This window comes from Ylistrum balloti, unplaced genomic scaffold (genome assembly GCF_031769215.1).
Source record: "Ylistrum balloti isolate Yb309-2 unplaced genomic scaffold, AGI_CSIRO_Ybal_v1 Utg369794, whole genome shotgun sequence".
In the NCBI taxonomy this organism is placed as follows: domain Eukaryota; kingdom Metazoa; phylum Mollusca; class Bivalvia; order Pectinida; family Pectinidae; genus Ylistrum; species Ylistrum balloti.
The window spans coordinates 56,970-84,400 of NW_026781975.1; the positions used below are offsets into that span (position 1 = coordinate 56,970).

Sequence of the window (27,431 nt, forward strand, 5' to 3'; positions counted from 1 at the left end):
TTTAATTTGGAGAAAGTTCCATTTAATTCTTTGTTTTTAAAATTCAAAATGGATAAAACAATCCATAGAATTCATCATCATGAAAGTAGAGTGTAAACTCAAGTACATAATGTATAATGTTATATGATAAAAGTAGCATAAATAAACTAGGACGGCACAATTTACTGTAAATGTAGCTACCTCTAACAGCTATCACAGTCATAACACAAATATGTCTCGTGTCAATATATATCTGTAGGATTTGAAATACAACTGGCAAATTTGAAATATAGCTGGAAAATATGGAAAATGAGTGAACACACCTGGAAAATAAAGAACATCATATATTGTAGTATTATGGATATGGGTCCCAACATCAACAGTATATGGTTTCAATACCAAGGACATATCTGAAAGAAAATAATGTAAACACAGAATAATGGGCAAGGAGCTTCAGGCCTTCAGTGGGTCCAGGGCAAAGCCCAGGTAGGAGGGGGAGGGGGGGGGGGTTGCTAAAGTTCCTGAAATTTTAGGTTGGTTCTTGGTTCTTAGTGCACACACTAATTTTGTAATGGATCTCTGAATGTTGTAGTGCATGGAAATCTCTAGCTGTTTGGCTACCATTCACTATTAATATTTGCTAAAAGTGATTGCCTACATGTAACCAGTTTTTAAGCCAACCTGGACCGCTACATGTGTAGTGCTACTATTTCACAAGGCTGATTTGTTTTGTGTGTTGATTTTAATTTGTTTGCTTCAATTCAGTTAAAATTTCACTTATGTTTTCAAATATGTTCTAACAAAAGGAACTCGGACCAAAAAATCCTGCAAAATTTTCTATTAAGTTGCCATTGTTGTGATATCTACTGTCTTCATGATATTGCTTCTTTGGGTCAGTGGGTCAGATGACCTAAAGATCTTTCCTTTGATACATAACCTATGTAGTAGTGGATATATTTTGCCATGCATATATAAATGACAAGAGGCTCAATGGGCATGCAGCACTCACCTGGTGTATATATATATATATCAGCCAAATATCATGCCTCTAGGACTTTTAGTTCATGAGAAGTTGTTTAAAGATTCTAACAAATTTGACCCTGTAACCTTGAATACAAGCCAAGGTCATTCTTTCATCAAACTTTGTTGGTCTTCATTCTAGGAACATACCAGCTAAATATCATCCCTCTAGGCCTCTTAGTTCATGAGAAATACATTTACATGTTTTCACAAATTTGACCCTTGTGACCTTGATTACAGGTCAAGGTTATTTCTTTTTGCAAACTTTGTTGGGATTCATCTTAGGAACAGACCAGCCAAATAATATCACATTTGGTCACTTAGCTATTGAGAAGATGCTGTTTAAAGAAAAAAGTTGTCACAGGATGCCGCACCACAGCATAAGGGTCAGGTGAACTGAAAAATTTAACTATAGGTACATTACCTAAATCCTGTATAATATGAAATGTTCAGGACTGTTTACTTTCTTTTTTGCGATTTGAGGGCTTCCAAATTATATGACTTTCTATTAATCTAAATTTTATATTGTTTCTATTCTTTTGTGTCATAGAAATATCAGTTTTGTGTATTAGTTGTTCTAAAGCAACCATGAAAGCAATGAAAGTTTATACACATTGAACGATTCATGCTATACAATTGTACTGATTTGGACACACATCTAAGTTAAAAGATGGGTACATGACCTATTTAGTACACGTAGTGAATATATCAGAACACATCTTTACAAGAAACTTTCCATATATACAAATTGTATACACATGGAACAGACAAGTATTAGGGAGATTTCAAATGTTTTCAAATACTTACAATTGCAAGGATTTTTGATGTTTTAAAAAAATAAAAATATATGCACCATTAACAATCCAGATCATTTAGTAGCTACATATTAGCCTTGCATAGTTAAAGATCCTTAACAACAGTAAAACAATAACAAATATTCTTACACTGATTCAAATATAGAAATAGAAAACACATGTTTAACTAACCTCAGGTAACAAATTACCATCTATAGCCAGGAATCATTAGGATTATATATTACTGAGCTAAGTGGGTCTTCTGTATATCTAAAGCACACCTGGATGATCTTCACACCTTAATGATCTTCACACATGGATGATCTTGTGTCCAGGTAAGTGTCCATCAATGTCGTATTGTCAGATACATGAACTGTGGAATGCACTTTATTGTATTAGCAAGTACAAAAACTTTTCCTGATGAATAATGTACTTTACTGTACAACAAAGACTGGTGTTTTAAAGGAAAGACTTCACCCTGCCTAGATTGTTGTAAGGTTCTGGTAGAGGGTACAGCCCCAAATTTTCCTTGAATGCTGACACATCAGTTACATACACAGGCTGAAAAGTGGATTAAACATTGAAAGTTAACTGCCTCTTCATATAAAACATTAATCAAGAAAATGTACAGTATCTTCAGTACAGTATTAAAAGGCTTTATCCCATGTCAGACTGTCAGCCAAATATAAAGACTAGGCCTTTTGACTGACCAGAAATCATTTTGGCGTTTGAACAAATATGACCTCTCTGACTTTGGTTATTTGAAACGTTAACATTTTTTTGCAAACATTCTCTGGCTTCATAGCATCATACCAAGAACCTATCAGCCAAATATCACAATTATAGGTTTTTAAAATTTTCAAAAAAGACAAAAAGTCACCCTTGTTACCTCAAATATATCATTAATACTGCAGGGGTTAAGCTCACTATCACTCTCTGAATCCCTAGAACACTTCATGACTAGTGATATTAAATTAGTCAATATGTACAAAAGATAAACATTGTCAAGTAAATAGAATCTTTTCACACAAATTCAGTGTTAGATAAAGTAGAGCCAAACAATGAATAAACCTGCACCATACAGATTTTTTTGTTCTAGCTCTTGTCAGTGGTACTTAGGCCTGAATTTTGAAGCCTAAGAGGAAACCAAGAAAAATCCAAAGTAATCAAAACAAAAGTCAAAATTTAGATGGGGAGGGTGCACTAGCCCTATATTTCAATAAATTTCATAATTTTCATATGTCTGATCAATTTGGAAAAAACATCAAGTACATGTGTATGAATCAAAATATGGCAATCGGGTTGCAGCATATTTGGGGTTAACAGTCCAATGCAGTGTCTACCACCTGCAAGGTCATTTCTTTCCATAGATTTGGTTGGGTTTCATCCCAAGAAGCTACAAGCTAAATATGCTGACTCTTCACATCTTGTTTAGAGATAAAAAGTTGTTAAAACAAGTTAGTTCATTTGAAAACAGAAAACACTAACTTATTAGAAAATGATGTCACCTTTCCTATAGGCAATATTGCATACATTTGATAGTGAGAGAACATTTTACCTGTGGCAGATTTTGGGAAGGTGTAACATCTGAATCCTTCTTTTCCAGATCTGAGGTTATCTCTTCTTTAGTGTCACAGTTTCCCAATGTTGAAGCAACGTGAATAGCCAGCTTTTGTCGCTTGTATGCATCCAAAGCAATATGCTCCTGTAAAACAGTTTTATTATCAATTTTTTTTTTTAAAAATTTCAATGATAACATTTCAAATTCAGTGCAATACATTATAACTTTTTAAAAGTAATTTTGTTATCTGGATTGATTTCCTCAAATCATGTTGGTCCAATGGTCGCCCATGTTTAACCTGTCACTGTTTGTAGTTATACCAGTTTACATTAATATATTTCTCTATAAACACCTGTATTTGCTTACCTTGAAGAACTGGTAAAGATCCTTTCTCTCTAACGTCTTCAGGTGTGCAACCTCAATGCTATCTATGGATAAATTTAGTTAAAATAAATTCTAATCTGAGTGAAGGACCAAATGAATGTAACTGACATCCCCAGGAGGTAGTGAGATAGTGAGTGATGAAGACATGCCTCAGACAATATGACACAAGGACTGGTGAATACACATACAAGCCCATTATATCCTCTTACAGAAACAAATATCTGACACTAATGAATGCAACTTATAGGTAATTAAGTTGTTGTTTCTCTCAACCTGCAAACTGATCATAACAGACTTATCTCAAGAAAAATTTACTTGTCAATGTTCATATTAGGAAACTAAAAAATGTCTTCAAAAAGCAAATGCCCCTGTTTCGTGCAAATAAGTCAGATATATTTGATGAAATACAAGCAATACTGTGTTCATGTTTTCAGAACCATGCAACAAGAACTCATTGGAGGTAATGTAAAGTTGTAGTTAATCCATGTATAAAGTTTTACCAAGAGAAAGGAAGCTAATGGAATAATGACTCATAGGGGGACAGGGCAGGGTAGGACAGGTCACTACAACAAAACCCCACCTCTCAAAAAAATGGCCAGGATATAGTCATAGTAACAAACAAAACAGAAATTCTCACGCTTTTACCTCGATCAAAATTATATGTGTGATTTTTCACTTCAAACCAGAAATACTGGTTCTGTTCACGGATGTTTTTTGGTTTATCAAGGCGTTTGACTGTCATAGCAGCAACATGTTTCTGGAATTCTTCTTCTGTCATCGTCTTTAACTGCTCCTATTGGACAACAAATAACCAGAATAATTTCTCCAGACAATAAATAATTTTTTTCTATGGTTATGTTATGGTCCCTCTCGCAAAGAACTTATGAACATCTGTGATAAATTCTATCATAGATAACATACTCAGAAGTTAAAGAGCAAACCTCCATTAATCCCTTCATAACCCCCGATAATGACCTCAGAATTATTATACTGTATATCTCCCACATACTGAGAACATACAGATAAAAATTACTCAAATAGATATACTGGACATAAAATTCAGATTAAAATTACTCAAATAGATATACTGGACATGAAATTCTCAATCCTTTGCCACACCCAGTGAGTAAAAAAATGACTAAGGCAACATTAACTTAACATACATCCATACAGGAGAGGAAAGCTTCTATCCGTCCCTCAACGTACTTCGGTGATTTGCCAGACTGTACAAGGATACGATATCCTTGGACACCACTGCTGCGTAAAGGTCCACTTCGCACAGTGTAACCTAAAAAAATACACAAAATAAAAATGAACTGAACACAGACTGTCTTTTACCCTGCTCATCCCTGCACGCTTTCCTTCTGATCTAAATCTATTAAGGGTGACCTTTAACCTAGAGAAATGACCACCAAAATCTAATCAAGTAAAGACGTTGATGATATGAAGCTATGGTATGAATATAACCTAAATCTGTCCACAGGTTAAGGATGTACGTTGTACACAAGTTAATCAGGGATACACGCACAATGTACCACTCTTACATAAGAGGAGGGTATGATAATCACAGTGAACTGAACTAGAAGTTCATGTGGTTTTGTAACAACAAATCAACCATTTCTAATCAATTTTATCAAAATCTCCATTACAAAAGAATTTCCTTTAGCTGATTTTAAAAAGTCAATAATATTGGATATGAATTGTCATTATACTTTCCTTTATCTGGTTTTAAAAAGTATGACGATATTGGATGAGAAATGTCATTTTACTTTTCTTTATCCAGTTTTAAAAAGTATGATGATATTGGATTAGGAATGTCATTATTTAGAGTTGTTTACATAATAAACTAGTATTAGAAATAGGTATGAGGAAGCAGAAACCTAATTGTTCCTTTGTCCTAAGAGTGGTGAAGCACGCCTCCTTGAGAGATTGAGAGAGAAGCTCCAGTAATACATTAGAGGCAGTGTCCTCTGGCCCACACTGAAGGTATATCAGGGTACAGGAACTCTTCTGGATCTCATTTGTACGCTCATACAAATAGTAACTACCTGTTTAAAATACAAAATTCTTTCCATTACATCCTTATTGATATATATCAACATAGAGTGTCATATCATCTTACCATTACAATGGTTCTTTACAGCAATCTTATAAATAAATAATATCTACTGACACGGGTTACAATTTATACAGATATCTTAATAATATATAATATCTACCAATACAGGTTATAATTTATACAGATATCTTAATAATATATAATATCTACCAACACAGGTTATAATTTATACAGCTATGTGTGATAAAATGATGTACTTACTCCATGATAACTGATGACTTACCCTGTAGTAATGGAGGATGTACTTACCCTGTGGTAACTTGTGTTCTCGGAACCTCATTCTCTGACTAACTGGGAGTGGACGTGTCCCACTCTGAGACTGAAGCACATTCTCAACCATCTCTGTCATGGCTAACACATCCTGTTGTCATATAATTATCAGTCAAACAAGTGAAACATAATCACATCCAATGTAGCCATGTATATATGTGATGTGCTTGATGCATAATATTAAATGATTTACATGTACAATAACAAGTTAGTATGACTAAATCATAAAACAATAATTTACCTGCAATGTCACCTGGATTGTGATATGTTAACAAACACCAATGATAATTTACTTGTATTATGGTACAATGTAAAATCTAATATTTTCCATTAAAAAAAACAGTTTCAATCACAATCGTTTTCATCAATAAAACGTACTCAAAAAATCTACCAGTATTAAGTACCAAGACAATAGGTTGTTCATGATTTTGTGGAAATATGAATTTATTGATTAATAAAACCCTCACAAAAATAAATCATTTTACAGCAGATCAATCATTTACCAGTTCTGCGACCTTTATTGATGATTCAATGATAATTCACCTCCTGTTGTGACTCAAATCAATGACAATTTACCTATTTAGTGATATGGTTCAATGATAATTTTCCTCTTTGGAAACTTGCACTAATGATAATTTACCTATTTTGAAACATAGGCCAATGGCACTTTACCTTTCTTGTGTTTGGATCAATAATTTACCTAATATTGTGACACAGACCAATCATGTAAAAAATAGGTGTTCAGGGTTTTGTTTAGAGTAAGACATGTAATATAAATCAACGACAATTTACCTGTATTGTGATATTTAGATCAATGATAATCTAACTGTATTGTGACATAAGTCAACTTACCTGTTTTGTGACATTGCCTGTGATAAGGCCCTCTATGTAAAGTGTCTTGAGCACCTCTGGGACAAAATCTTCTAGCATATTTATTGTAATACCTGTAACAAATGATGACACTTTTCAAGATATTGTAAATATCTTAAACATTTAAATTTGAATCAGTTCATTCTGTAAATAAATTATCAGTTAGTACCTAGAAAGAAATCAAGGTTGAATTCCATTTCACCTGATAGAGTTTTTCTAAATGACTCTTAACCATTTACATATACCAGTGGTCATACTTGTCTGATGAGAACACTTAATGTACATAAAGTAACATCGTCTTGCAATGATGGATAGATAATGGGACAACCAGATTAGTGGGGATAGATAATGGGACAACCAGATTAGTGGGGATAGATAATGGGACAACTAAATTAGGGGGATAGATAATAGGACAACCAGATTAGTAGGGATAGATAATGGGACAACCAGATTAGTGGGGATAGATAATGGGACAACCAGATTAGTGGGGATAGATAATGGGACAACCAGATTAGTGGGGATAGATAATGGGACAACCAGATTAGTGGGTATAGATAATGGGATAGCCAGATTAGTGGGGGATAGATTGTAAGACAACCATAGTGGGGGATAGATTGTAAGACAACCATAGTGGGGGATAGATTGTAAGACAACCATAGTGGGGGATAGATTGTAAGACAACCAGAGTAGTGGGGGATAGATTGTAAGACAACCAGAGTAGTGGGGGATAGATACTTGGAATACCAGATTAGTTTGGGATAAATTGTAAGACAACCAGATTAAACATAAGATTTGTAGAACAATCTGATTAATGGCATGAAATTTGCAGAACATCCTAATTAGCAGAGGATGAATAATGTAGTTGAACAACCATTTTCAATATTCGTAGTGGATATATTGTAGGACAACCAAATTAATTGTGGATAGAATGTGGAACAAAAGTAATGTAAGTTCTAGGTATAATGAGTCTAATGTTTAAACATCCACAGAGATAAAACTTGAACAATCAGAGTATACCTTGTAGAGCCTGAAGTTTTTCCTCATGGGTCCACTGTACTTCAGACATGAGTTCTGAGGTATAGGAAGAAACCTGACTACTGGGCTGTTCTGCTCTGAAGTTCTTATAAATCCTCTCCAACTTTAAAATAATCATTTCATGGCATATGTGTATTGAAATAGAAATAAAACAAATGCCTATATGTAGTCAGTCTGATTACATAAATAGTAGCTTATAAATAATTATTCGCTCACTTTATGTATAAAACAGTAATAGTAAGTTTCCCTACAGAACACAATCCAAATGTAAAGCATACAACAATGATCACTAGTTAACCAGAAGGGCATTTCTTGGTTACCTTCTCCTTGATGATGCCAAACTGGTCTGGGTCAACAGAAAACTGGGTAAGTCTGTCCATGATCTTCTTTAGGAGGACATGCTGTTTATCATTGTACCCACTGATAGACAACTGGAATGATAAGAAACAATGACATCTTACATGTCTCTGGTACAATGCAAATTAAATAAGATAGATTTCCAGAGGGATATCTTCTAATTAGGCTGCTTTCCCATATCTCACACTTGAAACAGTTCAAGTGGTACAGAGTTATTCCATGACAAACAAATACACCTGTACTGTAATATGGATGTTACATGTAAAACTCAACATATACAGTTTTGGAATTCGGTGCGAAGTATAAAACAATGACACAAATTCTGCTTTATACAGAAATTCTGAAAACTAAAAAGCCAGACAAGTACAGCCCATGGTAATTAGACAGTTTATACGAGGGTAGCGCTAACTAATGATTTCAACACTGAAAAGATGACAGTATAATGATCCTATCTGTCTTTTATCACATCACTATTATAATATTCAACCTCCCTACTCCCCAAAACACAAACTCATTAGCATTTCATATTTGATCTCTTAATGGCATTTAGTTTGCTTGTGGTCAAAATTTATTAAAAACTAAACTTGCCAGAGTGATGATAGGGTGATAATGACCTTGACATTGACTTCTTAAATATTAACCCATCAAAGGTCATCTCATTTTTGACAATTCTCAGTTGATAAAGTTTGACCAAAATCTTTCCAGAAATGACCCTGAGGAAGTATTGCCACTACATAGTGAAGTAATGCCACTTCATATAAAGGAGTAGAATGGGACCGACACAAATAAACAGCCATGGGTAGCACAATACAGGTATGTCACTATCCTGGACAGAATAGAATGTCAGCTAAACACACAATACATGTATGTCACTATCCTGGACAGAATAGAATGTCAGCTAAACACACAATACATGTATGTCACTATCCTGGACAGAATAGAATGTCAGCTAAACACACAATACATGTATGTCACTATCCTGGACAGAATAGAATGTCAGCTAAACACACAATACATGTATGTCACTATCCTGGACAGAATAGAATGTCAGCTAAACACACAATACATGTATGTCACTATCCTGGACAGAATAGAATGTCACTAAACACACAATACATGTATGTCACTATCCTGGACAGAATAGAATGTCACTAAACACACAATACATGTATGTCACTATCCTGGACAGAATAGAATGTCACTAAACACACAATACATGTATGTCACTATCCTGGACAGAATAGAATGTCACTAGACACACAATACATGTATGTCACTATCCTGGACAGAATAGAATGTCACTAAACACACAATACATGTATGTCACTATCCTGGACAGAATAGGATGTCACTAAACACACAATACATGTATGTCACTATCCTGGACAGAATAGAATGTCACTAAACACACAATACATGTATGTCACTATCTTGGACAGAATAGAATGTCACTAAACACACAATACATGTATGTCACTATCCTGGACAGAATAGAATGTCACTAAACACACAATACATGTATGCCACTATCCTGGACAGAATAGAATGCCAGCTAAACACACAATACATGTATGTCACTATCCTGGACAGAATAGAATGTCACTAAACACACAATACATGTATGTCACTATCCTGGACAGAATAGAATGCCAGCTAAACACACAATACAAATGTAGAATAATTACTGTTATGCCATATTTGGTAGCGGAGAGATCATAGTGAAGACCAGCTAACTCAGCATCATAGGAATACTCATTGAGAGCATCTTTGAACAGCATCACAAATAGCTTGGTCAGAACATGGTTGGCAGGTGTAAGATAGGTCAGAGGGCTGAAAAAAACAATGAAACCATAACCTCTGAAAATAGTTGGTATTTTATTAGCATTTGTATCTTATATGAAACCTGCAGAATGTGACAGCTAAGGATAATCTGTACTACCAATGCAAGTCGCACATAAAATTAAAATGTTTAAAAGATTATTAGTCTTGACAAGCAATTTGTATTTCAGCTCAATGATACAGTACATGGTTTGTCTATATAGCATACTTAAATTAAATTTCAATATACATATGTAACATGGAACAGAATAGCGAAACGAAGCAAATAGGCTAATAGAATTTTTCTATAATAACCAGAGCAATCATATCCATGAGATCTGATCTCACAAGAGATATACCATATCAGAAAACCTATTGTAAATTTGTGGGTATAGTGCGCACTCAGGCATAGGTCACTGACATCAAAGCATCAATGGGATGGGCTGATAGTGAACCCACCGTTGATTTTGATATGGAGGACCATTATGAGGATGATTACGACCTGTTTTACCATGACAACGAAAAATCTACCGAGGCAGACTTTAATCTGGCATTCTTCTTTAACAGTGACAATGATGAGGAGGAAATCAAACCATTTCAGTGACTGTGTTTGTTTAGTGCATAGTAACAAAAGTGATTTGTGACTGTGTTTAGTGAAAAGTATCTTCAATGCTACGAACTGCTTGTTGTTTTTATCTTTAATGTATCAGATATGACCGACGACTTTTACATATAACTATGTGAAGGGAGGTAATCCAATATGGCGGACAGAGAACTTGAGAATGATAACCCCAAGAACGGCATGTTCCTGTATAGTACGCACCCCCTTTTTGACACGACAGGTTTTGCCCAAAAAACTGTGCACTATACACACAAATTTACGGTATTCAGTTTCAGTATGGAAGACACTTCACAAATCTTTAAAAAAGTTTTAGGCAGGTACACTTTTAAAATAAAAACAAGGTTCTGAAAGAAGTCTACAGTTTGTGTTATCGATACTTACTTGTTCAGTTCATATTTAACAGATGCTTTAGGTTGAAGGAATGTGTTGTCTTGATGGAACCACAGTCGACACAAGTCACTATCCTAAAGATTGTATCAAATTATTAATATTGTGACTTTCTGTAAAACAGTGATATAAAGCCCTGGCAGATGCATCTTTTATTTATCATGAAGTGTTAAGATGATTTGTGGAAACAACATATTTACTATCTAGAAAGAAAACATTACTAAAGGGATGAGTTCATTGGTACAATCAATCGTATTGTGTAGAAAGTAAGAGTCCTAAATGGTCAAAACAACACTCTTTAAGGATTGTATCTGTACAATTGTGTTCAAACAACATTACAACAATCTTCCATTGTGATACCATCAACTGGTTTCTTATTAAGGAAAAGTTTACATTAACGCAGAGATATTTATAAAAGTGAAATGACAAAACATACCCTCACAAGTTGTGGCACTGTACTGGACTGAAATGGATTGTAAAACATGATAAGATACAAGAGCTTCAACTTGACAGACTTACCTCCCTTCCCATGTAAGTTGAGGAACAGCAAGTTTAGCTATGAACCATAACAAATCATGAAGTTTGGGCATATACCAATATAGCTCAACAATTCATGAAGAAGATTTGTAGTTTCCAATCATAGCTTGTAGATTAAATCCAAATGAAAAAGCATCTCTTTTTCTATTCTATTCTCACAAGAGTGAGTGAAATCAGTTATCTCACTAAAGTTAACACTACCCCCTCCCTTCCCAAATGAGTAGAAGAACTGCAAATTTAGCCTTCAACCACTACAAACCAAGTTTAAAGTTGCTTTGTTGCAACTAAGGGTTTATGTTGATAACTAAGGCAGTTTGTTAGGACTACAGATTTAACATTTCATACAAAATTTGGAGGGGCCTCATAAGACTTAGTCACAACTTGTTCAAAAGCAAAATAAGATTAGTAGGTCTGTCCTTATTTCATAAAGGAACAACCATCGTACCATCAGTCAGATAAACAAATATAGCCGTACATCATTTGATATCAAATGTCTACTTACAAGCATGATACAATGTAAAATGGATATACTTCTATCCTATTAAAAGGATAACTTATATTCAAGCGGAGTCTGTGTTGTAAGATGCATATTAATTATTTAAATTTCTTGACTAAGAAATTATACACTTATAACTGAAGAATAATTCAAACTCTTACAGTGTGTAGTGGTACATTGCAAGATGCATTATGAACTACACATACGAAGATCAATGACTGTCATCAGAGACAGACAATACAACCTACAACATTAGGAGAAATAGTTCAGACAAAATCCTATAATCCATCAAATAAGGAATCAAATTTAATCCTAATTATAAAGGAACTTCATTCACAAATGGAACTGAAATGTGTCGTTTTGGAAAAAGTACATTATACTAACCAACAATACAAAATGCTATAGGTAAGTAAAAATACTTATAGGTAAGCCAACTGCTACACTTTCTTCTAAATTTGTTTTTTCCTATCAAGGCACTAGTAACTGAGTCAATAATACCTGGTACATACTCACCTGAACTTCTCTTGGAACAATATCAAATGATTCTGGTATGAATTCATTGACAGCAGGTAGTCTTAGGTTTTCATGAAAACCACAGCATCCCCAAGCCTATAATTAAGGTGATATACACAAGTCAAGTGACCACATGTTGAGATCTATAGTTACAAATTAAGACAGGTATGGCAGGCATTTCACTTGAAATGTATGGCCAGTTTATTGGGTTTATTTTTAAGTTTTGCAGAATTTATGAAATTCTTGTATATATCTTTTTCCATAAGATAGAAAACTAAGTTTGAAAAGAGGATTATCAAAGATATTGCAAAATATGTTTTCTCCTTCCTTCATATCAACAAAGTACCAATTATTCATTAAGTGGTATACAATCTATTAATAGCACTAATACATTATATAAATGTCTACCTTTAACAAGACTTAGTAGTTAAACTTTAAATATGTTACTAGGGCAAGGGAACTTTATAAAAGTACAAGCTAACACCATTCATAACGACACAGGTATTTTTTTTATCTAAACTTACTTGTAGTTTTTCTTCAGGAATTTTCTCTAACATATATTTGGTACCATATAAAGGCTCTGTTTGGTCTGCTATACTATCATATGTCTTAGCTGCCACTCGGATTCTATAGGTAAATAACAGAAATATCTTATATACCTGACTAATTGACCCCTTAGAGTGTGTGGAATCAAACAGTTTTGTGTTGGCAACATTCTGAATTCTTTTTCAGTAGCATGAAGCCAAAGTCTTATAATAATTTAGTTATATATAAATAGCAATGGGGGAAATGACAGTTGTACATTCCAGAAATAATTAGTATAGATAACCAGACAATATCCAAGACCTAATGAAGATCTTCCGTGGATGTTGTCTAGTCATCAATACCTATTGTTTATATGTTTCTAGCACCAGACTTATGTATTCCTTAAGAATCCATCCTTGAATGATTACTGAAAATTAACGGAACCGCCCACACGGATGTTGGATATCATTTTCTTTGTATTCCAGACATAAGTCATGCATATTATGATAAAAGATTGTAACATTGCTATATACAAGTCTATGAGCTAATTTAGCCAACATTAAATTCAAATCAATATCAACCATTTTGATTTAGTGTTCCATCTCTTTATGTGATCCAGCCCTGACTTTACATTTCCTGTAATATATTTGAAATTTTTCAAACCAGATCCCAATAAGAACATCATTTTTTTTCAAATATTTTCCTTCCTGTTAGTTCTGATACTTTTTTCTGACCAGATGTGATATTTTACTGTTCTAACTTATGTATTACTATACAGTTACCTCATATTGGTTGGTACCAGTTTGTCTAGTATTGAGGTGATAAGGTCTGGTCGGAACTCTGACATCAGGTACCCACCACTCAGTGTGTCCTCCATAGGGTATATCTATAAGAGACCAGTCTTATGTAAGGTGCTGAGCAAAACACAACTAGGAAAGTCTCCCTTCCGTCAAATCATTAGCAACAAAATTAGCTCTATATGGTCCTCACTGAGTGTATACAATTCAGTCACATTAAACATATTTAACTACAGACAAACTGATACTGTAAATATATTTTATAAATGTACTGCTCCTAGAGTACAAATTATACATGTTGTGTAATGTACGATGTATTATATATTCTATTTCACACCATTTTAAAATCAAGATAATATTACAACAGTACTTACCAACATTACGGTGTTGGAGTTTCTTATGAAAATCTCTGCTAAAAGCCTAAAATCAGTCCTAAAAACCATCTTCCCCAAACAATTGTAAGCCTCCCCAGATGTCATACACCGGATATGATTTAAAATACACAAAAACTAAAGGCAGAGTAACATGGTTTTCAGTGTAGCTAACCTCACCAGAAACTGCAGGCACATACAAATACTGTATTGTATGACCTTAAAAACTACTCTAGATCTTAGAAATGCTTTAACTTGCCTGCATTGACCTACACACAGATGGTGTATAGTTTCTACTTTCTTCTTTATCCTTAAACCGAAATTTCATGGCCCGAATATTCTGTAAAAAGAACAAGGGGGATATACACCATACAGCAAATGATTTAATCTTTTTCTCAACAAAATATTAAAAAAAAATAAACACGAAAACATCAAAATCAAATTTTGAAGATGTATGTAATAATTTATGAAATGATCCCCATAGGACTGGCACATCATTAGTGTGCAACTTTTAAAATTAGTTGCATTGCCTTCACTAAAAGATTTAATTCATAGGAATATAACGCCTGGTATAAAATATGTATTCACTGATTTTGTTCTTGTAAGTAACAGTACAGCCATATGCCCTAAGGCCTTACCTGGTAATAGATTAAAATATGTTAGTAGAATCCATGTAGATAATGAAAGGTTATAGGAAAAGGCATTTTCAACTAAAATATGACACCGAAAATCCACTCTGGACAAAGGAGATCTTAAAGAGTAATGATATGCATTTAAGAAAAGTAATGGAGGTTTGTGTCATTGTTTCTCTGTGTTTCTCTAACATATTTGAAAACAGGTCCTAAAATTTCATGAATGAGATCAATATAAACCATTAACAGGTAAAACTACTACCATTGGTTTGTTATCCATACCTGGTACTCCCTAAAAATCCATTCTTGAGGTTCCTGACTCTTCAGCATAGCAATGTACTGATATGTAAGCATGACCATGTCATCAATGTGACCTAAATAAAAGTAAAACTAGGTCACCACAGGGTTGTTTTTTCCTATTTCTTTAACAATACTAATAGCATTGTTATCCACAATGTTTTGAAAAACCTGTCACTTACTCTGCTCAGTATTGACACACTGTAAATATTGATGGAATAAAACATGCAACTATATGTTTCCATTTTCCTTCTATTTTTGAGGATTAGATTTTCCTTTATAGAGACTGTTTAAATTATTTATCTAAATTAGAAAAATAATTTTTCCTTTATGGAGGTTGTTCAAATTACTCATCAAAGTATTGTTAAATTATTCATCAATGTGAAAAAGAAAATTTTTCTTTAATTAAAGTTGTTAAAATTATCTATCAAACTGCACAAGATGATTTTTTTTCTTTGTTGATGTTGTTAAAAATTAACAATTGATGTGAGAATGACATTTTTTCTCAAATATAAATTAGAGATTACGAAACTACCCATATTTTGCAGATCACTTTTATTTTTTGGCATATCTGAAAAAATTTACTGCCCTCCAAATTCTCCAGCCTATAAAACTCATAATTGAGTTTGAAAATGAGCCACTGAAAAAGAGTTACCTTAATTTTCGTAACAATGAGGTATTTACTTTAAAAAAAATTTAAATCGAACAAACTTGCTTTGTTCATAGAACATTTAAGCAAAATGCAAAATACATGAAAATTTACACCCCCCCCTCCCCACCCCCACAAATAGCACTTGTACTTAGTGAAAACTGAGCTTAGCTTTTGATAGGGATGTACATATGATAATAGTAAACAGGCTTTCTTTAAAGTTTATGGTTGACTGAACACACCACACATGCCTATTTGGAAGGCTAACAAATTATCCTAAACAGAAGGAAAATATAATATCCTCACAAACATTCAAATTTCCTTTACAAAATAAAGGTGATTCTCACTAAAATGTTGCTACAAACAACACTAGGTAAATCCAAGTTATCTAACACATGAAATATGTATCAAAGGGAGGTGAAATATCTATTAAAGGGAGATAACATGATAGATTGCTACACACCCAGACCATCCTCAGTAAACTGTATGTTAACAGTCAGGATTCTGAAACCTTTAGCACCCAAACTGCTGCCACAGCTTAAGGAATTAGCCCAACCTGTAAAAGGATTGAATAATGAATAAATGTTAAAGTGAATGAATTTTTATTTATCAAAATATTCAACAATCATTATAATCATGATGTTAAAGTCATACGATATAGTCATTGTTTGTTTGGACATTTTGTCAACATACCATAACTAAAAAAAAGAAGTGGATCTTGACTTGCATTCACACAATACATATAAAAAATCACTTCAACAACCTCAGATATGACTATGCAGATATAACAAAACTGATTTTCAATATCATTTCCTTTAAGATCAATTTCATTTAGAAATAAAGATGGAATGGAAGCTCATACAACCATTGTCAATTTGAGGTTTATTCTATAAGATGGCATACCTGTTACCAATTAACAAACGATACTTCTGTGAACAAACAAAATTTTATAACACTCCTTACTCAAAAGTCTTACCATGACATGAATTGTGCAATTGTTCTGAACTTAGACGCATGGAGAATGCATATTTTGTTATTCTTGTGTCAGATGACAACATTTCACTTTCAAAATATGCTAATTCACTGTTCTAAGCTAAAGGGGACAGGGCCACCTTTCACAATCATCAGTGTGCTAAGAGGCAGGGTACTGCAGTCTACATACATTATTGTGTCATTTTAGGCTGAAATATGACATTATGAAAATTAGATTGAGGCCTAAACCCTTTAATTTTGTTATTAACTTGCTCAGTGATATGAACTTCCATTCCATGCATTTACAACAAATTAACAAAATAAATCCTATTCTTTTTCATAGCTTAAGGAGATAAGCTAATATATGGCACCAACATTTCCTTTTGGAAAATTCTTTTCCTCCAATGACGCAAAGCAAAATTATTGCCCAAAGTGTTATATGATAAGAAACTGGACACTAACTGACCTTTGGATTTCAGTTCTGACAGGAGACTTCCCTTAGCCTCATGGCCAATCAAATGAGAGATGTAGTTCCCAGGCTGAAAAAATTCAAGCTCAGAATAAATTCCTTGCGTGATCAAAACATTATTTTATGTTTTTGCATTTTCTCAAACTTAAGAGTAAAACAGTGAAAATTTTATGTCAATACTTATATATCTTCAATTGCCAATTAATAAATGAAACAAAGATTTGTACAGTTATGATATCATATTTGTTTTTCTCTTGCATTGTATTTGGTATATTTATTCAACATATCATAAACAGAAAGGTGATTCAATAAATGTTTGTATATAAACAAAAGTATACTACAGACCTTAGCCGTGTAGAAATCCTGTAGGTCAGGTATGGCCCACATCAAGTTCAGACTTCTCATCTCTTTTACAGGAACTGCATAACATATTGTCTGTGAAACCAGATCATCTCAAGTCAATCAAAAGTTCATTTAAGTTACAATATTTGGATATGAAACAGACATTTCCTGGATAGTTGAAAAAACGATCTCAAATTCAAAAGGTTATATCTGGTTGAAAACAAATATAGAATAATTAAGACAAATTGTAAAATTTGCCAAACAAATTAGTTTGTTAAAAGATGATGATGATATTCCATTCTTGTGATATTACATATCTACACCATAACAGACATACAAATGCACTAAAGTATACTAGAGATTTTTTCATAGGTACATTGTGTAACTTCTATAAGAATAGGTTACTAACTAAAGGAACATGTTTCACTAAATACATAAGTACAAATATAATCATGGAACTTATTTCATTTATAGAAGTACTGGTCAGGTGCAGTAGGGCATCTGTAAATTTCAATGAAAATCAACAGTATAAGAATAGTATTGTTATGTCTACTCATTAAAACTGAAAAAAATTGCTGCTTTTAATATTACAGTGGAACCCTACCTTTAACTGGTCAGGCCCATAGGGGTGGTCAGTCCATTTAGGAACCTGGACAGATTTATTCTCCACCTCAGCAAACATTGGCACAACCATTTCTGACAATTCATCTAGTGATTCTAGAAGTAAGGAGAATTAAAGCACACATGTAGTCAATCAAAGAAATTTATGGTAATATTTAGATAATCTCTCTACCCCTAAATCTGTGACACAACGTTCACAAAGAAATGTATGGCAATCCTTAGTTAAACTCTTTACTCCTAAATCTGTGACACAACGTTCACAAAGAAATGTATGGCAATCCTTAGCTAATCTCTTTACTCCTAAATCTGTGACACAGTGTTCACAAAGAAATGTATGGCAATCCTTAGTTAATCTCACTACCCCCTAAATCTGTAACATAAAGTTCACAAAGATATGTACGACAATCCTTAGTTAATCTCTCTACCCCTAAATCTGTAACATAAAGTTCACAAAGATATGTACGACAATCCTTAGTTAATCTCTCTACCCCTAAATCTGTAACATAAAGTTCACAAAGATATGTACGACAATCCTTAGATAATCTCTCTACCCCTAAATCTGTAACATAAAGTTCACAAAGATATGTACGACAATCCTTAGATAATCTCTCTACCCCTAAATCTGTAACATAAAGTTCACAAAGATATGTACGACAATCCTTAGATAATCTCTCTACCCCTAAATCTGTAACATAAAGTTCACAAAGATATGTACGACAATCCTTAGATAATCTCTCTACCCCTAAATCTGTAACATAAAGTTCACAAAGATATGTACGACAATCCTTAGATAATCTCTCTACCCCTAAATCTGTAACACAAAGTTCACAAAGATATGTATGACAATCCTTAGATAATCTCTCTACCCCTAAATCTGTAACACAAATTTCACAAAGATATGTAATGAATTGTGCTGATTTAGTCACATCAGACAAGAATGAATTTAACCTCTACACCATATTTGGTAAGAAATATAAAAGTACAGAAGAGATTGCTGAGATGAATTGTTAAAATAACAGATCAAATTATTTATTATTGTGATCTAGTTGATATTCCATGATCACATAAAAATGCTTTCTTTGAGAGATGGCTGGAATGAAGACAGAATAAAGACAAAATTTTATTTAAAATGGGGTGGAGACTATGCAGTGTTTGGATGACACTGTAGTAATACAAGATTCTATAGGACTACCCACCTTTCCCCAACACGCATACAGACAGAATATTGGACGAGTAATGCTTAGCATGGAATTCCAGCAGAGCTTCACGGATGTTGATACCATGAGACGTAGGAATGGTTCCTAATGTGTCCTTGTTTCCTAAAACAATTAAATGTTACCAATTTATAAGTTTTAAAAAATCAGTAGCAGAAACAAATACTTTTATATAACTCACTTAATTTAATAAAAGTTCTTGCTTTAAAATCAGTTAAACAAATGAACATCTTTATTTCAATACCTAAAATTCTGTACCTGAAAAATTTTACATATATTTTTATAAAAATTCAAAAATATTGTTTTGTTGCTTAAGTTTATTTGATCACTTTTTCATAAACCTTACGCACTTTAAAACAAAACTTTAATATAACAAATTGAAATAACACCTTTAATAGGGGTATATTATATCATGTTGTAAGATACTATTTTCTCTTAGTTTTGAATTAATGAAAATGTCCATGCAGGAGGTCTCTATTGCACAGTAGAAAATCAAACAAATGAAGATGTGAAGATCAGATACATTTGGTTAAATTTCTACTCGGGAAACTTCATGTTCAGGGAGCTGAAATCAGGTACAGTACCATCCTATGCTGTTGTGTCCTTGGGCACTTAATCCAACTGCTCTGGAAAGCACATGATGGGCCTCCAGCATGATTTTCAGTGAGGTAGCCAACAACTACTACACAGAAACGCAGCATCCAAATGACCATGGCTGCTCACTGGGTGATAAAACCAGCCAAAAAAGCAAACATGCCTGGATCTTATAAGGAAAAATGACCAAGGACACATAAACTGAAGAATACAAAGGACAGGAAAGAAAGAGCAGTTAAGTAAGAAACGAAAATGCCAAGATCTGAAGTGTTGTGATGGAGAGCAGCAGTGTCTCCTAAGCTTAAAACAAATAACAAAAATCTCCACTTCTAATGGGGCCCGAAGTATAAGTAGCCTCTTTGATCAATTAGATAAAGATAATGTAATTTTTCATGGTTTCTTTAATGTGTTGAGAACAGAGGACTTAGCACAGATGAAATGATACTGATTCGTTGGTGAAGCCCTGTGATGCTGATACAAAAATGCATCCGTCAAAGCAGAGAGTACATATGACATGTTAAAATTCTAAACCCACTAATGGTTTGTATCAACAAATTTATCATCCTTGAAATTCTAGGGGGTTATGGTCACTTATGATGTGGAGAGATTGTATCAGGTAAGTGATTGTAATCCCTGGAATTTAGAGGATAAAAACATATCAATAAACATCTTACAAAACTTTAAGTCAACATTGACAGTATAAGAACTTCAATCCAAACCTGGTAAAGCACAAACATGTTTTTAATTGATAATGTCATTTAAATATTAATTTTTTAATTACCACATGAAAATTTGCCCCAGTCATGACCAGGTTTAGATAAGGATCTATCTAAAAGACGTAATCGACGACTATCCATGGGGATATTTTTGTCATTCTCCGAGTTCACTGCATTGACTTCCCTCTCTACAGCAGAGGCCGTAAACAATGGGCAGAGGAAAAACTGGCTGAGTCTAAAACAAAGCAAATCATGTCATACTATTCAGTATCTCATACATTTGTCTAATAATGTACAGTTGACATAGATCATAGAAAATATGAGTTCCTACTTAGATTATTGTAATGGAAACTAGAGCTGTCATCCTATGCATAACTAATACCATCACAGATGCAAGGAGTTTATACATATATTGTTTTAGTTTCAGTTAAAGTGACCTCAACTTTTTATGTATGACTTTTAATTTCAACAGACATATACCATTCCCTTGTTAATTGTTCCACACCTACATGTTTCCTAATATATCCTAATAATTGCTGGATTGTCTACTGAGAATGATGTTGGCTGGATTAACTACTGAGAATGGTGTTGGCTGGATTGTCTACTGAGAATGATGTTGGCTGGATTAACTACTGAGAATGATGCTGGCTGGATTAACTACTGAGAATGATGCTGGCTGGATTGTCTACTGAGAATGACGTTGACTGGATTGCCTACTGAGAATGATGCTGGCTGGATTAACTACTGAGAATGATGCTGGCTGGATTAACTACTGAGAATGACGTTGGCTGGATTGTCTACTGAGAATGATGTTGGCTGGATTGTCTACTGAGAATGACGTTGACTGGATTGCCTACTGAGAATGACATTGGCTGGATTGTCTACTGAGAATGACGTTGGCTGGATTAACTACTGAGAATGATGCTGGCTGGATTAACTACTGAGAATGGTGTTGGTTGGATTGTCTACTGAGAATGATGTTGGCTGGATTAACTACTGAGAATGATGCTGGCTGGATTAACTACTGAGAATGATGCTGGCTGGATTAACTACTGAGAATGATGTTGGCTGGATTGTCTACTGAGAATGATGTTGGCTGGATTGCCTACTGAGAATGACATTGGCTGGATTGTCTACTGAGAATGATGTTGGCTGGATTGTCTACTGAGAATGATGTTGGCTGGATTAACTACTGAGAATGACGTTGGCTGGATTGTCTACTGAGAATGGTGTTGGTTGGATTGTCTACTGAGAATGATGTTGGCTGGATTGCCTACTGAGAATGATGTTGGCTGGATTAACTACTGAGAATGGTGTTGGCTGGATTGTCTACTGAGAATGATGTTGGCTGGATTAACTACTGAGAATGATGTTGGCTGGATTGTCTACTGAGAATGATGCTGGCTGGATTGTCTACTGAGAATGGTGTTGGCTGGATTGTCTACTGAGAATGATGTTGGCTGGATTAACTACTGAGAATGATGTTGGCTGGATTAACTACTGAGAATGATGTTGGCTGGATTGTCTACTGAGATAGGACACTGTCTATATATATTAAAAGTACAACTAAAATATTTTAATATATTGTATTAAACTTTCAACCAAAAATATGAAGAAAATTGTTTTAATGTTAAAGAAGTATATTATAAATACAGTACAAATATTGTACTTATCAGCCAAGAAGCCCAGTCATAAGCTCTCCAATACTTAATAGTCTTAAATTATAAACCAATACAATTTCCTGGTCTTGTAATGCACACCCCCTGATTATAAGAAACAATAAGCCAGTCCCTTGGGTTGTTGAAGCATAAATAAAGTATGTTTGGGACAAGCACGATGACTTTTTATTTACACAATACATACCTGTCCAGGGCACCATACAGGGAGTCTGGTGCCACATCAAAATAGTAGGTAGTGTGTTCAGGTCCAGTTGAAGCATTGCAAAGGCCCCCATGCTCATTCAGAAACTACAATTCAATAATGGAAAGCAGTAAATAAGAGGAAATCCGTCTCATACATGTACACCACTCAACATGTTTTTCTATTAAATATGAAGATTGGATTGATAAGAACTCAATATGTTGAGAAGTTCTCAAGATAACAATAATTCAAAACGAGATGTGACATATTTGGACTTGAAGCTGTTGGTGCAACAGAACACAAGGTGAGAGGAGAGATGGACATAGAAATGTATGTCCACAATTAAAATGGGCAGTGGATGGAGTAGGATGAAAATATCTGCAAGTTTAATTAAAATTGAATAATTCCTGCATCAGATATTGTACAAAAAATAACCAATCAATCAGATTACAGACTCATTAAATATGTGCAAAACTTGCTGAACATATAAATCATGGAATGGACCTCAGCATCAAGCAAGTTTCATGAAAATCATATCAATCTTTTAGAAGATATTAGGGAGAAGGAAACAATGAAAAAACTCAAGACAGCTGACTGGCAGCCAGCTGATAGAAACCAGTTTTAAATTTTGATCATGTACCTAAAATCTAAGAAATTATTTAGCTACAACTAAAAATTTTGATAAATATTGTACAAAAGCACAAAAGTACAAAAGCTAAGGTAAACAGAACACCTACATCTCAATATGGGGACATAATTACATGCATATAACACATAATTTCACTTCACACATTTGATAAGGGAAACTTCTGTTTACCATGCCTATATCTTACCTTATCATACTCATTCTCACTTTCATACTGGAAATAAGACAAACACAAGTGATTATATCAAAGAGATAGTCAGTATATATGTAAAAACCTTTATAAATTCTTACGGATACAAAAAGTTTTACCTTCTTGTAGGAGTTCTCCTGTTCATACTGAAAGTAATACAAGATTTGTACATCTCAGTTAGGAGCAAAATACATAAACTTTTAACCTTATGGATTTATCAACATGTTATATAAACAAATCATCCTTGGTCCCATTAACAGTTAAGCATATATACTGCACCACTGGCAGTTTGTAACCATCTTTAGTCTAAAATCTTAATGGTCGTAGGAAATTTGATAAGGTTACTGACACTCATCTGGTAATACATATAAGTATTTCATATACTAGCAGTAAAACAGAAACAGAAAAAGAAAACTATTTAATATATGTTCAAACTAAAAACTTAACAGGTGCCCCAATGGATGAGTGCTTTTCTGTATAAATTTTACGATAATATAATTAACCTACCTTCTTTGAGCCTAAAAACAACATGTGTTCACAGAAATGAGCGAGGCCTTGAACCTCCCAGGGATCTGACATGGCACCTGTGTAAAACAGTGTATAGAAAATTAATACAAAACACAAACTCCCCTACCCTTCACCAAACTGGGAAGAAAATTGAAGATGAGACAAAATACATGACATATCTAATACTGCATGTTAGTGCAACATTTTGAATATGTAGGCAAGTAAATTGTTACTTACCTGTAGCTATGAATATGAAAAAACTGATAACCAATGAATACATTGAAATATCTGGCTACTGTCAGGGGCAACCAACACAATATATACATTAAAGAACATACCAGGTACGTAGTACCAAAAAAAATTAAAATACAGTGTTTATATCTCTGTAAATAAGTACACTGTAACACAAGTCGCACAACTGCAATAAGAAAGAAAATTGGTGCACTCTGATTTTTGTCTGCAGTTGTGATAATGCCAGAAAGTCTATTAATTGCCTGATGCATCACCGATGTACAGAACATGTTGTAGGAAAATAATATACATTACAATGGGCTTCATTGATTCACTTCAGTGGTTTGCAGTGCAAATGTTACCTATTGGTAGTAATGATGTAATTCACACTGGAATATATAAATGTTTATGGACTGTAAAATAAATATAGATACTGTATAGCAGAAAGGTACAGATCCTTGATAATCTCTACACCTTTGCTCATAGTCAAAATCAACTGAATTACACAGAAATCAATGCCATATTCTTCATAAGTATCGAGAGACAATAGCCCTACTTTTTTTTAATTGAATATCACTCCATATTTTTATCATTTATATCAAGTGCTTAATACATATATTCATTATTTTACTCATGACTGATTAATGTTTATATCCAGGTTACTAACAACATTCAAAATCATGCGAAGTATGAAACAAAAATGTTTCTCTACATATGGAAATTGTACAAACATTGAATAATCAGAATTAATGGTCAAACTTTCAAAAACTCGACTGGACATAAAATTTATCCTTGATTGATATTTTCTTTACAATTATGGTAAATTTTCCATTAGTACACACAAAATCAACTAAATATTGTTGAACCTGTTCCAATTCTAAGATACTGTGTGAAAATGGAGTTTGATCTATCAGGGTACTGCCCAAAATCAAAACAAAATGTTTATTAACATGATTATAATATGATTATCTTTTGAAATACTACATGAATTCCACTTATAAATGCTAAAGTGATGAACTAGCAGTGGTTATGACTACACAAATGTACTCTTGTCAAGTTTGTGTCAGCTAGCACAAGCAATCACACTGAATCAATTGCTAATGAAGTGACGTCTATTTGTATAATTTGGGGCATCAGTGGTAGTTGGTGGTAGTTTGCGCTAAAATACTAGTCAAAGAGGAAATGTCAGTCCTAGTGTGATTATCTTACCTATGTGGACATCAATGGCTGCTGAAGACTTTTCCGTATCTGGATCACTGATGACCATAATTTTGAGACCATTTGTCAACTCAAGACCTCGATACTGTCGCTTATCCTGAAAGGACTTGATGATCTTGTCATGGTTTAAAGTTCTAGTAATGAACTTTAATCCTTTCATGGTGTGCTTTGCTGTCATCTTTTGTCCATCAGTGTCTATTAGATAACAATAAAATATAAAATCAAAGACACTGATTCATGTTTCCATCTCTTTATCTCAGATAGGAACATAGACGTAATAAATCTAAAAACTGTATTATTAAGGAAATTCTTCTGTAATATCTTAACTATCTAGTGATAATCACATTGGATATAGGAGATAGAGCTCAATACCTGAAACTCGTACTCCCGGATTACAAGTTTTGCTGTCACAAGAACCTTTCTGATGAAAGCTAACAGACATGTAAGCAGAGAATAAAGCTACAGATTCGATGTTAAGGCTATGTCTTCCATATCCTTTGTATTTACCTTCCATGACGGGATTCAATATTTATTACAAGAAACACCATCTATGACCACAGATAACCAGGACACTCTGTCAGGAATCATATTTTAATGTATCACATTGGTGCTGATATGTACTTTAGATAATCTCCAAGTACTAATCAGTGCACATAGATTATGATATTTCACTAAGACTTGACTCTGGATCATGTCTAATCAACTGAAAACTATTATGCTATGGTGATGCCTTATTTAGCATGGAAATGAAGGATGATCAACCTACAAATGCATCAAGTTTCAGTTTTTGGCCCAGAAGTTTAACAAATCTTTTTGGACCTTTCCAATGCCTTTGAATTCATGTAAACTTGTCAGCTCCAGCAATAGTCTATTTGTATTGAAATAGTTACTGTATAAAAGATACATCAGTGCTTATGAAATAACTTTAAAATGTAAATGACACTGACTTTGGAATTCAATAATAATACAAACTTATTCTTGGCAATGTACTGTAACAGATGACTCATACGTTTGTATGAAGTTTGCCATGGAATAATTATTCAACTAGACCGAAAACTGTATGTGAATTTTACCAAGATATTTTTCTTCTGGGCCTTTATATTTGCATGTACTTATTTTGATGTACAATATCACATACTGTGACAAAAAATAGTCATTAATAGATCATTAACTTTGTTAAAGGTTTTAAGAAATATTTTAAGCAATGTATTTTTTGCTGCAGAAGCTCACCTTCATAAAAACAAAAAACAATCCATAAGTTTTTTCTAGCTTCATTATTTTACAGTGCAATTTCGTTTTCAACTATTGCAAAGATCAAAGACATGACGATAACAAAACCTTCAGTTTGCTGGGCTAAACACTATCATCTCGAAATAGCCCACATTTTTTTCAAAACTTGTGTGATAACACAGCCATAAAACACATGTACTTGTGGACTCAAATTCAGTAACATTTAAAAATAACACATAACCCTTCTACCTTTACGTTTTTATAAGGCTACTGTGTTGTTTGTTATTTTTAAATGCAATTGAAATTTAGTACACAAGTACCATCATATACGAAAGAAACATTATTTTTATTTTAATGAGGTTTCGTGGGGGAAAATCGCAATATCTTCACAAGTAATAACATATTTCAACATGCTCACAACAAAATAAGATGTCGATAGATACAGACCTACAAATTGAGAGGTGAGGTACCGGGGAGATCTGACCGACTAATGGCAGAAACCAAAGCTTTTCAGAGACCACGACTGACATTGCATCGCTTCAGTGTTTGTTTTGTAGGCAAAAGACATATCTTTAATAAGCGATAAAG

The 27,431-nt window shown here is 33.7% G+C and overlaps 1 protein-coding gene across 1 annotated transcript; it reads right to left on the reverse strand.

The window, feature by feature from the left end:
- LOC132544348 (insulin-degrading enzyme-like) lies at window positions 1-27,356 on the reverse strand. Its single transcript, XM_060207933.1, has 29 exons — window positions 27,291-27,356; window positions 25,605-25,808; window positions 24,165-24,241; window positions 23,655-23,681; window positions 22,825-22,928; window positions 21,027-21,196; window positions 19,634-19,756; window positions 18,421-18,533; window positions 17,820-17,909; window positions 17,472-17,544; window positions 16,497-16,589; window positions 15,370-15,461; window positions 14,715-14,795; window positions 14,070-14,173; window positions 13,287-13,389; window positions 12,763-12,858; window positions 11,653-11,679; window positions 11,211-11,293; window positions 10,075-10,219; window positions 8,353-8,463; window positions 8,015-8,135; window positions 6,980-7,071; window positions 6,107-6,218; window positions 5,619-5,786; window positions 4,902-5,026; window positions 4,384-4,531; window positions 3,721-3,782; window positions 3,352-3,498; window positions 1-2,354 (listed from the first exon to the last, which is right to left on the reverse strand). Exons 2-29 carry the CDS (start codon window positions 25,789-25,791, stop codon window positions 2,253-2,255), a joined length of 2,976 nt encoding a protein of 991 aa, XP_060063916.1. The 5' UTR covers window positions 25,792-25,808; window positions 27,291-27,356; the 3' UTR covers window positions 1-2,252.
- Window positions 27,357-27,431: the final 75 nt, after the last annotated feature.

Coding starts and splice junctions, on each gene's coding strand:
- LOC132544348 (XM_060207933.1), bottom strand. CDS start 25,791: ATGACAGCAAAGCACACCATGAAAGGATTAAAGTTCATTACTAGAACT. Junction 23,682..24,164: donor TGTTTTTAGGCTCAAAGAAG/GTAGGTTAATTA, acceptor TCTTATTTCCAG/TATGAAAGTGAGAATGAGTA. Junction 5,787..6,106: donor AGAACACAAGTTACCACAGG/GTAAGTACATCC, acceptor TATTTTAAACAG/GTAGTTACTATTTGTATGAG.